The following is a 16409-nucleotide window of genomic DNA, read 5'->3' on the forward strand; positions in this document are numbered from 1 at the left end:
GTAGTATATGAACGATGCCTTTGACTACGTTAAATAATTAATTATTGTACCAAAGGCAAAGAACGTTTAAAAAGATATTTTTGTTACATCGAAAACACCAGATTTTAATCCAGTAAATTCCTCTTTAGAAAAAGAGAATCCGCCCTGGAATTTGTAAATCTACTTTGCAAAAATAGCACCAAATTCTTTTTTTTCTTTTTAATGTGATTGCGTCACTTGCATTATTGCTTAATTAATTTTTGTCTTTATTAATTCTTAGGGTATGATTCTCTTTTTCGTTTTCCCCGTTTATTTTCCTTTCTGCTCTCCTAACGAGACGTTTAAAAAATTATTTTACACATCATACAATTCGATTATTACACCAGACTTGAAAATTGTGTTTTTACTTTAAATGCAGACTCACACGTGTGCTTGCGGGCGCGTGTAATATATTTAAATCAAATTGAAGTTTCCATTACTTTAACGAGTAAATGCAGTAACAGGTGAAAAGTGTCTAAGATACAATCAAACTGGTTCATTCTCTCATTCAATCTCTTTCTCTCTCTCTCTCTCTCTCTGTAAATATCTAGTCATTCTTTCAAATTATTTTTCTTAGAAAAAATGTTTGAGTCTTGTGCTTCCACTTTGTATCGAATAAAAGAACGTAGTTTCATTTGGCAATTTGCTGTCGGGTAGCGGTTCTAATTCGCAAAGCACTTCTTCTAAAGTTTTGCGGTATGAATTACCGAAATATTTTCACGAATTTTCAGCCGGCCACAGAAGATGAGAATTTAATTTATACGGCAGCATATGGGCGGCGTAGGCTGCTCACCCTTTTACACAAGGTAAATTTTGTTTTCAATTCTGTACAAGTACAATAATAATTGCGAGACAATGATAATAATTGTTAATCGCCGCGTTGCTCTTTCTTCAGGGAGCAGCGATTTCTATCATATCACCTGTTGCGCTTTTGATATTTGATCATCACTTAAATTCTAAATTTATCGATGCATACATTTTTTTTTAAATACACTATCTGAAGATTGAGATTCCTTAAAATTTATTAAAATTAGACAAACTGATTAAATTTCAATACATTTTAAAAAATTTCCACACAGCGGAAGAAATTTTCCTAAAAAATTTCTCATAAATATTCACATACGAAGCTCAGAAAATATCTGTTTAATATAAAAATGTTCGCGTGTGAAGAAATATTGAAAGTTTAAGCGAATATTGTTCACAGGCTTCGCACTGAAAATTAATTTTAAAAAAAGTAGCTTTAAGTCTCAAAAAAGTAGTAAAAAAGTTACTATCGAAAAATTAAATTCGACCACAAAAACTCACAAAAATGCTAAAAATTTGATTCTGCATTTCACTGACATTTTCCTGACTTCAACAAAAAATATTCACTTTTTTTATCTTTTTCTAATAACTTCAGTTCTAAATTTTTATGAAATTCAATTATTTTACAAAACTTTTAGTTAGAATTCTTCAAAAATTAGATTATATTCGGAAATAATTTTTATAAGTAAAAAAAAAATTTTTTTTTAAATATAAAATGTAATATTACATTAAATTTGACAAAATTTTCTCAAAAGAATTCAGTTATTTAAAAAAAAATTCGTAAAATTCGTTGCAGGAATTCAATTATTTTCATAAATAATCAAATTCTTCGCAGGATTTCAATTATTAAAAAAGAAAAAAGAAAATTCGTTGCAAGAATTTAATTATTTTCATAAATAATAAAATTCCTCACAGGATTTCAATTATTTAAAAAAAATGAAATAAAAATTCGTTGCAAGAATTCAATTATTCTCCTAAAAAATAAAATTCTTCATAGGATTTCAATTACTTTTAATACAATTTTAAGTAAATTCTTTGAAAAATGTAATTATTTTCAAAAATTTAATTAAAATTTTTCGAAAGAATTCAATTATTTTTAATACAATTTTAAGTAAATTTTTCGAATAATTAAATTATTTTCAAATTTTTTTTATTAAAATTCATCCAAAGAATTGAATTATTAATTATCAATTATTTTTTAAATAATTTTTGCAAAAGTTCCTTGAGAATTTTCAAATTCATTTGTTTACATTTTAATTTTACGAAATTTCTATTATTCGAAAATTCTTCAATTAAATATTTCGAAAATAAAAACTTGAAATAATTTTTAAAAAAAATTTAATTAAACTTTTTCAAAAAAAAAATAATTCTACAGAATTATCAGTTAAAAATATGAAAAATTTAAATTTTCAAAGATTTTAATTTGAAACGTTTTTAAAATTCACGATATAATCAATTTTTATTAGAAAATTCTTCGAGATTTAAATTATTTAAATACAAAAATTGATAATTTATTAAATAATTGAATGTTTCTTAATATTGAATTCTTATAAAGAATTTTATTAACAATTTTTTATGAACCCAATTCAATTATTATTTTGACGAATTTTAATAACATTTTTTAGAATAATTACATTTTTCGAGGAATTCGATTAAAATTGTATTAAAAATAATTGTAATTCTACAATGAGTTTCATTATTATTTATGAGAAAAATGTAATTCCTAAAAAGAATTTTATTATTTATGAAAATAATTGGATTCCTAAAAATAATTTTATTTATTTCTGAAAATAATTGGTAAATAATTGAATTCCTGTCAAATTTTTATTATTTATAAAAATAACTAAATTTTACGTAAAATTTTATTAAAAATTTTTTAAATAATTAAATTCTTTTGGAAAATTTTATTAAAGTAGTGGATATTGAAAAACATTCGATTGAGTAAAATTTTTGAAAATAATTTAAATTTGCAAAGAATTTTATTAAAATTTTTGAAGATAAATAGATGGTAAGAAAATAAAAACTTGAAATATTTTCAAAAAAAAAAGTTCAATTAAACTTTTTCAGAAGAGTTAATTCTCCAGAATGGTTAGTAAAAGTATGACAAATTCAAATTTTCAAGGAGTTTAATTTGAAACCGTTTAAAATTCAATTATTTCTAAAAAATTCACAATATAATGCTTTTAATATTCAATTAATTTGTAAAATTTTACCAGAAATTAATTTTTGAATCAATTCTTATAAGAAAGTTTCACAGGAATTCAATTATTTAAATACAAAAATAAATAATTGAATAATTATTTCTTAACGTTGAATTTTATCAAAATTTTCGAAAATAATTAATTTCTTTCGAAGAATTTTAATAAAACTTTTGAAAATAATTAATTTCTTTCGATGAATTTTAATAAAACTTTTGTAAATAATTACATTTTTTTATAGGAATTAATTTTAAATTGTATTAAAAATAATTGAAATTCTGTGAAAAATTTTATTATTTATATGGAAATAATTGAATTTCTATCAAAAATGTTCGAATTGTTTCGAAGAATTTTACTAAATTTTTTGAGAATAATTTTATTATTTCTTCTATTGGCGCATTTAAAGTATGTAGTACAAATTAAAAAAAAGAAAAAAGTAGTTTTTATTGTCACAAATTTAAAAAAGTATTCAAATCGAATGAATAGTAAATAGAAGATTTTAGTAGATGAGTGAAAAGCCTAGTTTTTTTTTAGTTTCCTCAATTTTGCAATCAATATCCCCTAAAAAATTTCCATACAATATTCGCTTTGAGAAATATTTAGAAAATTAATTTTTCTGTGTGGGTATTCATTAATTAGTTTGTTTGTTATTTGTTCTTATTTTTAGATCATTTGTTTCTAGTTTTAATTATCTCATAATTAATTTCAAATATTTTTCTTTATGTTCTTAGAGTTTTTTAATAACATAAACACATTTCTCATTTTTATAAAGAGAACGATAGTTTTTGCACATGTAGTTTGTTCTTTCTTACTGAAAATCCCTTTAAGAATTGAATTCTTTACAAATATCTTATGTCAGATTCCACATTAGATAATATAATTTAATTAACAACTTTTAACTTATTATCAATAATTGAGAAGCCGCATTTCATTTTCTCATAACATCTCTGTTATGATTTATAGAGAACGGTCCTTCAGTTAATAATAATAAAGATAATAAATTCAACATAGAATCTTATGTAAGAACTCGAAAGATTACCTTGGTAGGTAAATTGTAAATTGTAAAGTACTGCAATTTGAAAGACTAATTATTTTTTCAAATCACAGTACAATCTTCAGACGACAAATTTCTTTCATTGTTCACTTGTTTTTAGACGTGTTCGTCTTTTGTGGACAGATTAACCGTTATTGAAACTTTATTCATTAATCGAATTTATACATTATATAGAATTTCTAAATTAAATAAGGTCCTATATTCTTGTAAAAATGATTAAAATTGCCATTAATAAATTACATGGTAATTTAATAATTATAGTAAAAAGACTACTTAACGACGAACCATATACACAGAGTATTTATAAATTTGACCGCGTTTTTCATTTGTGAAATTTATTATCTCCGAAGCGCCATGATAGAAAGAGAGAACCCAAAACCCTTTATCACAGCGCTCGGATGAAAATTAGTTTCTTACTTTACTAGATTTCTAGAGATGGCGAGGCTCAAGACAAAGAAATGAACCACGATTTAGGCATTTTCTTATATGGCGCATTCTAAGAAGCGCATTCTTAGATTATTCAGAATTAATGGCTTTAATGACAAAAAAAAAATCTTTAATCTTTAATGAAACTATTTTGCAAAGAGAAAACATTAAAAATTTGACGGTTGGAATATGGCCCCGCTAGAAATTTTCAATTATGTCCGCGCAAATGAAATGTATGCACCCATTCTTAAACGCAGATACATTAATGAAAAGAAAAGTTTTAATACTGAAAATAACTATAAATTCAATATTGAAAGACGAGGAATTTCTTTTGGCAGTGTAAGAAACATTTTCAAATGCTCAACAATACTCAACTCTTAACATCACGAAATTAATAGATACAAATTAATGCTTTGTATAAAATAAAACAAGTTTACACTAACGAACTGGACTAAATATTTATAGTCTCTAAATATTATTTAAAAACTAACATAGTAAAAGAAAAGCATACAACGATGTGAAAATAGTACGAAATAAATCCTGTGAAGTAGTATAGTTTACTAGATAAAGTGATCAACTCTTTAATAAATACAAAATATTCATTTAAACGCTCATCAAAAATTTCAAGTTCCCGAATAGTAGTCATACATAAAATTTGTCAACAAAGCAAATTTGTGTTTATTAAAGAAGGACGTTAAAGTGTGAACTTTTACCCAACTTGAAGTAAACTTGAAGTAAACAATGGTCAAACGAGCAGAAAATCAATACAGGCAGGCGTCAATTGATTTGTCTGAGTCTCAAGTCGTACGGATTAATTGCAGTCAGAAATCTCTAGTCTACCTCTCAGTCTGCATCATCATCTTGGTCAGTATTTATAATTTTGGTAGCTGGGTGTTCCGTGGCACGCTCAGGATAAAATATTACATTAAACGTAATCCCGTTGATAACCAGATTTTGTTTTACTTTTCAGTGTTCTCTTGTAGCTTCGAGTGAGACTGTGCATTGCCACACTGCTTAGAGCTGCTTTCGTGCATGCCACGGCACTTGATTCCTAATTTCTCTCCCTGAAATAAAATCGAACATTTCATTAGACATTTTCAATTAAATGCAACTTACGGCACTAATATTAACCATCTTTCATTCAGATTTTTTAAAAAGGTATGTAAATGATAACATATTTCTTAAACCTCAAAATTCATGAAAATTTTCATGATTTTTAGACACTTGAGTAACTTCTACCTCGATTGGATTAAAAATGACAATTCTACACTAGATTTAGTGAACGAAACTACTCTTTTCAATTGTAGTGTTCCTTTAACTTTTTTGCAGCAAAAAATCAAACAATAAATTTCAGGGTTACCACTGCTCATTTCAAATTCCCTGACTTTTCCAGGTTAAAAAACGGAATTTTTCCAGGTTTTTAAAACTACATTTATATTTTACAAAATTAAATAATTTCAATAAACTTTTACAAATACATGGAACTTTCATATAATACTGCGTATTCCACATTGTTATATTTATCTTTTTTAAATAAATATTTAATTAGTTTTTCTTAGGAATTAAAATTTTTCAAAAGATTCAAATTCAAACCTTTTTGAAATTAAACAACTTATAAAAAATTGTTATAAAACATAAAGAAATCGATCTTCGACTCGGAGCAATCGATATCTTCATGTTTTATAATAATTATAATGACCGACTGATAAAATCATTATTTTATATTCAGGCCTCGGATCGACTTTAAAGCGCAAAAGTCGCTTTAGTCGATTTAAAATAGAAAAAAATTCGAAAAAGTCGTTTATTTAATTCAGTGTCGTCACAAAAATTTTATTTTTTATTCTTCTGATCTTTCACTGATTTCTAAATTTAATTATTTAAAACTTGAATAATTTCGTTAAGTAAATATTTAAATACTTCTTGCTTGTTTTTATACGGGAATAAAATTTAAAAAATTTCTATTTAAAACCTTCTGAAATTTAATAACATCTAAAAATTACGACTGTGATTCTCTTAAAATTTAATTATTTTCTACAATTTTTAATCAAACTTCTTCTCGAAATCAATTATTTTTAATAATTTTCCGAAAAATTCTTAGAGAATTCAATTATTTAAATACAAAAATTCAGTTTTTTATAACAATTGTAACTGTCCATATTTTTTAAGTTATTAATTAATTTTCAAAAAATTACAACAAAGAAATTCTTAAAATTAATTCTTTTTAAATATTTTTAGAATAATTTATGAAAGATAATAGTTTTTCAATTATATCCTACAATTTAAAAATTTCCAAAAAATTGAAATTTGGTAAATTCTAATTAAAAAAAATAATTGAATTTTAGAAGAATTTTAATAACATAAACGTCATTTCTCAAAACTTTTAAAAAATCTAAAAAGTAAATATTAAAAAATTTTAATCTACTTTGTTGGAAGTTAATTAAATCTTTAAAAACTAAGATAAAAAATTACAAGAAAAAGTTTTTTTTTCAATATTGTAATGTAATTTTTCGAAAAGAATTGAATTTCTTAAAAGAATTTTTGTATAATTTAAAAAAAACTAATTTTTTGAATAATTTGGATTAAAAATTTTGAACATGATTGTAATGTTGTTAAAATGTGAAAAATAATTGAAAACAAATTTTATTGTTATTATTTTTTGTATGTATTTGAATTTTTGAAAATTTGTATTTGAAAATATTGAAAATAATTGAATTTTAAAAAATTAGAATGCAAAAATTCTAATAAATGTTTTTTTCAAAAATATTCTAATATAATTTTTAGAAGCTAATTTTCATTAATTACCATTTTTAAATTTACATTCGAGTTTACATTTGAAGATTTTTCAATAAAATTTTTAAGAAATCAATTATTTTCAAAATTTGCAATTAAAATTCTTCAAAAGTTGATTTTCAAAAATTTTTATAAAACTATTTTAAAAAATCAATTATTTTTAATTAAATTTTATAAAATTTCAATCATTGAAACTCTTTTTAATTGTAAATTTTGTAAATTTAATTAAAAAAATTATTAAAATATAATTTTTGAAGATTTGTCTATAGAAATTTTTCACACTATGTAGAAATCGAAATAAGTTGCATTTTATAGGTACTAAAAATTGTTGCAATATTTGGAAAAAAGTTGAAAAAGTCGTAATTTTTTAAAATAAGTCGAAAAAAGTCGTAAAAGTCATAATATCCGAGGCCTGTACCTATATTATAAAAATAATGTTACTGTAATTTATTCGAAATTGCTTTCATCACTTTAAGTTATTGTTTTCCAGAATTTTTAACTAAAATTCTTCTTTAAATTTATTGGTTTTAATAATTTTTGAAAAATTTATTTAAAAATTCTCAAATCCTTTTGTTTACAATTCAATCTTACGAAATTTCATCGATTATTCGGAAATTCTTCAATCAAATATATATTAGAAAATAAAAACTTCAAATAAATTTTAAAAAATTCAATTAAACTTTTTCAAAAAAATTAAATCTATCACAATTTTTAGTTAAAAGTATGAAAAATTCAAACATTCAAAGATTATAATTTGAAATTATTTCAAAATTCAATTATTTCTAAAAATTCAGCTACATTCTCTCTAAATTTGAATTAGTAGAAATGTTTAGTAATTGGAATTAGTGACTGACTTTTTGCTTTTGAATTAGTAAATTTTACTATTAAATTAGTAGAAACGACTATTTATTAGTAAAATCTGCTAATTCAAAAGCAAAAAGTCAGTCACTATTTCAAATTAGAAAACATTCTTACTAATTCTAATTTAGAGTTTAATATTCAATTCTTATCTAAAATTTTAACTGAAATTCATATTTAAATCAATTTTTATTAGAAAATTTTACGAGAATTCAATTATTAAAATACAAAAATAAATAATTAATTGAAGAATTGAATGTGTTTTAAAATTGAACTCTCATAAAGAATTTTATCAACAAATTTTTAAATAGGTAGGTAATTAAAAATCTTTTGACGAATAATTTTAATTTTCGAGAAATTAGATTAAAATTATATTAAAAATAATTGAATCTCTGTAAAAAATTTGATTGAATTGAGAGAAAAGTTTTTGAAAATAATCAAAATTTTGCCAAGAATTTTATTAAAATAAAAATTTATTTTTGAAAACAATTGAATTTTGAAGAAAAATTTTATTATTTATAAAGATAATTGAAATTTTGAAGAGAATTTTTTTTTTTTGTGAACTTTTGACCATAATTGAATTTCTGCGAAGAATTTTATTACTTTTGAAAATAAGTGAATTCTTGAGACGAATTTTATTAAAATTTCTTTGTAAACAATTGAATTCTTTTGTGAAATTTTTATTGAAATAGTAGATATTGAAAATAATTGAATTTCGATAAATTATTAAAATTCATTAAATTTCTAAGTAGAATTTTATTAAAATTATTTTGAAAAAAAATTGTATTGTTAAAAAGAATTTCATTAAAATTTTTGAAAATAATTTAATTCTTTCAAGAAATTGAACTTCTTTGATGAATTTTAATAAAAATTTGAAGAATAATTACATTTTTTCGAGAAAATCCTTTAAAATTGTATTAAAAATAATAATTGAAATTCTGCGATGAGTTTTATTATTTATGAAAATAATTGAATCTCTTTAAAAAAATTGATTATTTATCGAAAATAATTAAATAATTGCGATGAAATTTATAAAGATTTTGTAAATAATAGAATTCCTGTGAAATTTTTATTATTTAATTAATTCATTCAAAATTTAAATTTTACAAAATTTCAAATTACAACCTTTTGAAGTTTATCTATTTATGAAAATTGTAAACGCAACTCTTTTAAAATTTAATAATTTTGAAATATTTAAGTAAAATTAGATTTCAAGAATAAGCACAATTAGAAAACAATAATTTTCCAGGATTCTAATCAAAATTTCCTAACTTTTCCAGGTTTTTTTCAAGGTTTATGAAATTCCCTGATATTTCCAGGTTTTCCAGGTTGCGTGGCAACCCTGAATTTAGTTAAGCGCTAAATTTACTAAAATTAAAACTTGATTAGTGAATCAAGTGTTTCTGGAGTCGCTGTTTTCGAATCCAATGCCAGTTTTTCAAATTTCAAAATGGCGGATCTAATATGTCGGACACAATTTTAAAAATCGATGAAATTCGTCTCAAATTTGTTACTCTGGGGATTTCGGGGTCGCTGATTACAAATCCGATGTCAGATTTCAAAAATTCAAAAAGGTGGATTCAATAGATGCGAATTGGATAGATTTTTACAAAACTCGTTCACCATAATCCATCATTTTCAATTTTCGAAATCTGACGGGACGCATTATTATTCCCCAAATGTCATTTTTCCGAAATGTCATTTTACCGAACTGCACTTTTGCGAATAGTCATTTTTGCGAAAAGCCATTTTTGCGAAATGTCATTTTTACGAGTAGTCATTTTTGCGAAAAGCCATTTTTACGAATAGTAATTTTTGCGAAAAGTCATTTTTACGAATTTTCATTTTTGCGAATTGTCATTTTTGCGAATCGAAATTTTTACGAATTGTTTTTTTTACGAATCGCCATTTTTACGAATTGTCACTTTTGCGAATCGACATTTTTACGAATTGTCATTTTTGCGAATAACCATTTTTGCGAAAAGTCATTTTTACGAATTGTCGTTTATGCGAATTGTCATTTTTGCGAAAAGCTATTTTTGCGAATTGTCACTTTTGCGAATCGCCATTTTTATGAATTGTCACTTTTCCGAAAAGTCATTTTTGCGAAAAATACAATAGTAAATTTGTAGGTATATATAGATTCACTATTGTATTTTTCGCAAAAATGACAATTCGCAAAAGTGACTTTTCGGAAAAGTGACAATTCGTAAAAATGGCGATTCGCAAAAGTGACAATTCGCATAAATGACATTTCTCAAAAATGAAATTTCGCAAAAATGACAATTCGCAAAAACGACAATTCGTAAAAATTACTTTTCGCAAAAATGTCTATTCACAAAAATGACATTTCGTAAAAATGTCGATTCGCAAAAGTGACAATTCGTAAAAATGGCGATTCGTAAAAATGTCGATTCGCAAAAGTGACAATTCGTAAAAATGGCGATTCGTAAAAATTTCGATTCGCAAAAGTGAAAATTCGTAAAAATAACATTTGAGGAATAATCATGCGTCCCAATCTGACATCGGATTCGTAATCAGCGACCCCGAAAACCCAGATTAACGAATTTGAGACTATTTTGATCGACTTTTAAAAACTTGTCTGACATTTTGAATCCGCCATTTTGAAATTTGAGAAACTGACATTAGATTTGAAATCAGCGACTTCAGAAACCCTTGATTAGTGATTATAGTAACTTTAGCGTTTAACTAAATTTATTGTTAGATTTTTTGCTGCAAAAAAGTTGAAGGGATACTAAAATTGAAAAAAGTAGTTTCGTTCACTAGATCTAGTGTAGAATTGTCATTTTTAATCCAATTGAGAGATTTTTTACTAATCGAAAAAAAATGTTTTATTCGAGTGACAACTTCACTGTAAACCAGTGCAGGTATAGGTAACTGAGAGTTGTGGATCAATTGGAGCTAGTTGAAACAAAATATCAATAGTTACCCAGGTCCAGGATAGTAATACGGTGGAGGTCGCTCATATTCATTGCTGAGTGGAGGAGCAGCGGCTGGTGGTTGGTACCTAGGAGGACCTCCGTTTGGAAAATCCCAATTCCTGTAAAACCAATAATTAATTTTGTTGAACTTAGGTAAAGATATAAGTAAATAGTTACTGATGTAATTTTTTACAATATCTTTTTTCAAACTCCACCATAATGCTAATAACAGATTTAAATAATATTAATTTCGAAACGTTAAGTATGAGCGTAAAAAAATTAACTTACTTTGGAGCAACATCTGCATATCTTGAATCATTATGAGACGAGCCTTGATGAGCATCGTGAATTCTTTCATTTTCTCTGTCACTATAGCTACTCACTGGACCCTCATAACCTTCTGGATAAGAGGATGGATGATGTCTACTGTGAGATACATATTTCTTATCGTGAACACTGAAATCAAAAAGTAATTTAATAAGTTTTCAGAAGTGTATGACATTTAATGTGCTATTTTATATATATACTAGTGTCCGAAAGAACGGGTTAAAAAACATTAGGACTGTACGGAATGTTTTAAAAATAAGGACAAACGGAATTTTTTTAATAGTCCATACTTTATAATCAAAATAGGGTCCCGTCCAGGATATTGAGAATACAATCGTTGCAGACAAACTTTGAAAAAATTTCATATTTTCAAAAAAGATTTTGCAAGCTACCTGGAGTAGGAAATAAAATATTTCAAAGGCCTACAAAGTTTTGGCGAATCTCATATTGAATAAAAATAAGATGCGTTGAAGCACATTTTCCTGTGATGTTGCGTTTTTGACGTGCTGAATCCAAATGTGACCTCAGGACATCAGGTTTTCTTAAATATTATAATACAAACGTGAAAATTTCTCTTTCTTGACCATTTTTAAAGTCATATCTCGCCCTACGGCTAGACAGACCTGTTCACCCAAATATTCTGTTCAGTATCAGATAAAGTCTCAAAAATAAAGAATAAAATCACCACAAACACATAAAATTTAAGTACAGGGTTGCCACGCTTTTCCTCATTTCAAATTTCCTCACTTTTCCAGGTTAAAAGCGTAATTTTTCCAGGTTTTTAAAACTACATTTATATTTTACAAAATTTTATTTTTAATTTTGTTCTTAATTTTACCAAACTCCCTGATTTCCAGACAAAACGACTTTTTTCCTGTTCTATTACATTTATTTACGAATTTCCTTAATTGTAAAATTACTCAAAAACATCAATAACTTCGTTTTTAAATGAATATTTAATCATTAACATTTTTTTACAGAAATTAAAATTTTCAAAAATTTTAAATTCAATTACATATAAGAATATTATTATAAAACAAGAAGATATCGATCACTCCGAGTCTTCGACTCGGAGTGATCGCTTTCTTCATGTTTTATAATAATTAAAACTGATACTACCATTATTTTATATTATAAAAATATTGTTACTGTAATTTCTTCAAAATTATTTTCATTTCAATTCAATTCTTCATTTCTAGAATTTTAAACCGAAATTCTTTTTTAAAACAATTTTTTTTTATAATTTTTGAAAAAGTTCTTCTTTGAGAATTTGTAAATCCATTTGTTATAATTCAATTTTACCTAAACTTTCGATTATTCTGACATTCTTCAATTAAATAAATTAGAAATTAAAAACTTTAAATAATTAAAAAAAATTCCATTAAACTTTTTGAGAAAAAATAATACTAAATTTCCTTAAAAATCTTGTCAAGAATTTAAATATTTTTATAGATAATAAAATTATTCTCAGAAATTAAATTATTCTAAAAAAATTTGAATAAAATTCTTCGAAATAATTCAATTATTTTTAAAATTGACAAAATTCTTCGCAAGAATTCAATTATTTTCAAAATTGATAAAATTCTCCGCAAGAATTCAATTGTTTTCAAAAATGATAAAATTCTCCGCAAGAATTCAATTGTTTTCAACATTAGTTTTTACGTAATTTTGATAATTCTGACATTCTTCAATTAAATATATATATTAGAAAATAAAAACTTGAAGAATTAAAGAAAATTCCAATTAAACTTTTTTAAAAAATAAATTCTACAGAGTTGTTAATTAAAAGTATGAAAAGTTCAAAGTTTCTAAAAGATTTTAATTTGAAACATTTTCAAGATTCAATTATTTCTAAAAATTTATGCTATATTGCTTTCAATATTCAATAATAATCTAAAATTTAACTGAAATTCATTTTTAAATCAATATTTACTAGAAAAATCCACGAGAATTTTATTATTTAAATACAAAAATAAATATTTTATTAAATAATTGAATTCTCTTGACAAAATTTTAATATAATTTTTAAGAATAAGTTTATTTTTCGGAGAGTTAATTCAAATTTTATTAAAAATAATTGAATTTCTCCAAAGAGAAAAGAATTTTTGAAACTTTTCTTTTTTTATAAGAGTTTTTGAAAATTATTGAAATTTTGCCAAGAATTTTATTAAAGTTTTTGAAAATATTTGAATTTCGGAGAAAAATTTATAAAGATTATTGAAATTTTGACGAAAATTTTGGAAATTGTTGAACACAATTAAATTTCTACGAATAATTATATTACTTTTGAAAATAATTGAATTCTTGAGACGAATTTTATTAAAATGTATTTTTAAATAATTGAATTTCTTTGATGAATTTTAATAAAATTTTTAAGAATAATTTAATTTTTCGAGTAATTTCATTAAAATTGTATTAAAAATAATTAAAAGTCTGAGATGAGTTTTATTATTTATAAAAATAATGAAATGTTTGCGTAGAATTAAAAATTTTTTTAAAAATAATTGAATTGTTTTGAAAAATTTTATTAAAGTAGTAGATTTATTAAAAATCATTGAATTGAGGAAAGTTTTTGAAAATAATTGGAATTTTGTCATGAATTTTATTAAAATTGTTGTAAATAATTGAATTTCTAAGAAGAATTTTACTAATTTGGAAAATAATTGAATTTATGCAATCATTTGTAATTGCTTCAAAATTCAATTTCTTTTAGTGTTTTTAATTAAAATTCTTCTATAAATCCATTATTTTTAATAATCAATTAAAAAATTTAACTAATTTCAAAAGAATTGGAGTAATTAAAATTTTTTAAAAATTTACGTTCTTTAAAACGATTTCTAGTTAAATTCATTGAAAATTGAAATTTTACAAAATGGTAAGTTATACAAAAAATTTGTTCTCGATGATAAATGAATATGAAAATGAGGTCAGATTCGAAATGAGCATGTCAAAAGCCTTCACAAAAGTATTCTTAAAAATTAAAAAAAAATTTGTTATGGTATCGAAATAGTTTTTTTTATAACTAATCGATTAGTTTGAAGCTGAAAATAAAGCACAATTTTTAAATATTTAGTGAAAATTAAACCAGTGCCCAAACCAAACTGTAGGTGCATGGAGATAAAGAATTAAATATTCATAAAAAGATACATTTTTCAATCTTGTTGAACGAACATATTAACTTGTAAAAATAGCGAGAATAAAGAAAAGCAAATGAGCTTGTTGCATGAAGGAAAATATTTTTTCTAGTGCACTGAGAAAATTATGTTGAGTCCAGTGGCTTATCGTGAACCACCAATACACTCTGTTTCAATCAATCTTACAATTGTACTTTTCAATAAAGAAACCCTTAGCAAAGCTTAGAGATCTGTTGAGTTTTTACTTAGGGATAAAGTATTTCTCTAAACACTTATTTTGCACTGCTAGAAAATATATTAGTAGCGATGATTTTTGATGAGAGACATAAAGTTCGGTCAAAAGCAATGAGAAAAATTTTAGATGCTAGAGTTGTGCTGCAAACGAAAATGTTCCAAAGCGAATTTTAACAAAATTAATATATTCAGCAAAAAACTACTACGAGATGATTGTCTGTTCTGGGATACTTTAAGACATTAAACAGTCGGCAAAAAGTTATTAATAGTAATATTTTTATACCAAATAATTTTTATGATTTTTGTGTTTTGTCAAAAAATAAATATCTTAAATATCATAAAAAGTTAACATTAGATAAAGATTATAAAAACTAGGTACTATATAATTTTTATTACTTTTTGCGTAGTAATAAAAAGTAGTGCTTTTTCTGTTAAATATATTAATTCGAAATAAATATCGAAAAACAGATAATTGTGTAAAGTAATTTTTATGGGATAATCAGGCACCCTAATAGAAGGTAATTCATTATAAAAAATGCAATTACTGAAATTTGTTATTGATCTGTTGTCAAATATTATAAATATTCAATATCAAATATTACTTAATTTAATTTTCAATTGCTTCAAAATATTGGATTACATTGTTAAAAAACAATTTATTCAATATTTATAAAATAAATTGTAGACAAAAAGTACATTAGCATAATGAATCTGTAATGACATAGAAACCAACCAAGTTTACTACCAAAAACAAACAATAAAAAGTCAGTCGCCTTCGGTTTTTAACTCTGCAGTGATCACTAAGATTCGGTGAAGTTAAAATGGCTATGAACAAGTTGAAATTGGCAAAAATTATCGTTTTACTTTAAGGATTACTACAAATCGGTGTTGGAAAATCCGTTCCATTTGGAGACATATTTAAACAGATAAGGGAACATGAATTCGAGGCGTATCAAACGATAATAATGCACGACGATCAGGAAGAAAATCTGGATACAGGGAAAGAAATTTTTCAAACTGCAATCACAATTTCTCCAAGTCGAATAATAAACTTCATTCAGCAAGATCCAATGGAGCTTAAAACTGCAATTACTTCTCGAAGTTTTCATGAAAGTACCCTTTTTGTAGTTGTTCTAGAAAACTCTGCGGAAATAATCGAAGAGTTTTTCGATTTTATGAAGCAAGTAACAGTTCTTTCTGCATTTCCAAGATGTCTGATGATAATCTCCTTAAACGAAAGTAGCAGCAGTCGTGAAGATTTACTCCGATCTGCATGGTCCAGAAACATCTTACAATTGACAATTCTCGATGTTGAACTGGAGAGTAATACGCCAAGAGGAATATTAAGTATTCCCCAAAGGAATATTGTAATTCACTACTTTAATAATTTTACCGGAGTTTATACGAAAATGAACTATAACAAGGAGCACGTTCTATTTCCTAACAAACTGAAGAATTTAAACGGGTATAAAATGAAGGCATTTGATATAAAACCTGTTGATGAAAGAGATTTGTATGTTCAACAACTGAAATCAATTTCAAACGTAATGAACTTTAGTCTAGTAAAAATATATTCAACGGAATGCGATTCGTTAGATGATCCGTCAAATTGCAATTACGATGA

The 16409-nt window shown here is 24.3% G+C and overlaps 1 protein-coding gene across 3 annotated transcripts in view; it reads right to left on the reverse strand.

Moving 5' to 3' along the window:
* Positions 1-4932: 4932 nt before the first annotated feature.
* Positions 4933-16409, reverse strand: part of LOC122503187 (prominin-like protein) — a 77808-nt gene continuing 66331 nt past the window's right edge. For all 3 annotated transcript variants that reach the window (XM_043613633.1, XM_043613635.1, XM_043613636.1), the window contains 3 exons: positions 11379-11546; positions 11099-11209; positions 4933-5564 (listed from right to left, as the gene is read on the reverse strand). In XM_043613633.1, the coding sequence (XP_043469568.1) occupies positions 5552-5564; positions 11099-11209; positions 11379-11546 (292 nt within the window). In that variant the 3' untranslated portion in view covers positions 4933-5551. The remainder of the gene's footprint in view (positions 5565-11098; positions 11210-11378; positions 11547-16409) is intronic.

Source organism: Leptopilina heterotoma, unplaced genomic scaffold (genome assembly GCF_015476425.1).
Source record: "Leptopilina heterotoma isolate Lh14 unplaced genomic scaffold, ASM1547642v1 Lhet_247, whole genome shotgun sequence".
In the NCBI taxonomy this organism is placed as follows: domain Eukaryota; kingdom Metazoa; phylum Arthropoda; class Insecta; order Hymenoptera; family Figitidae; genus Leptopilina; species Leptopilina heterotoma.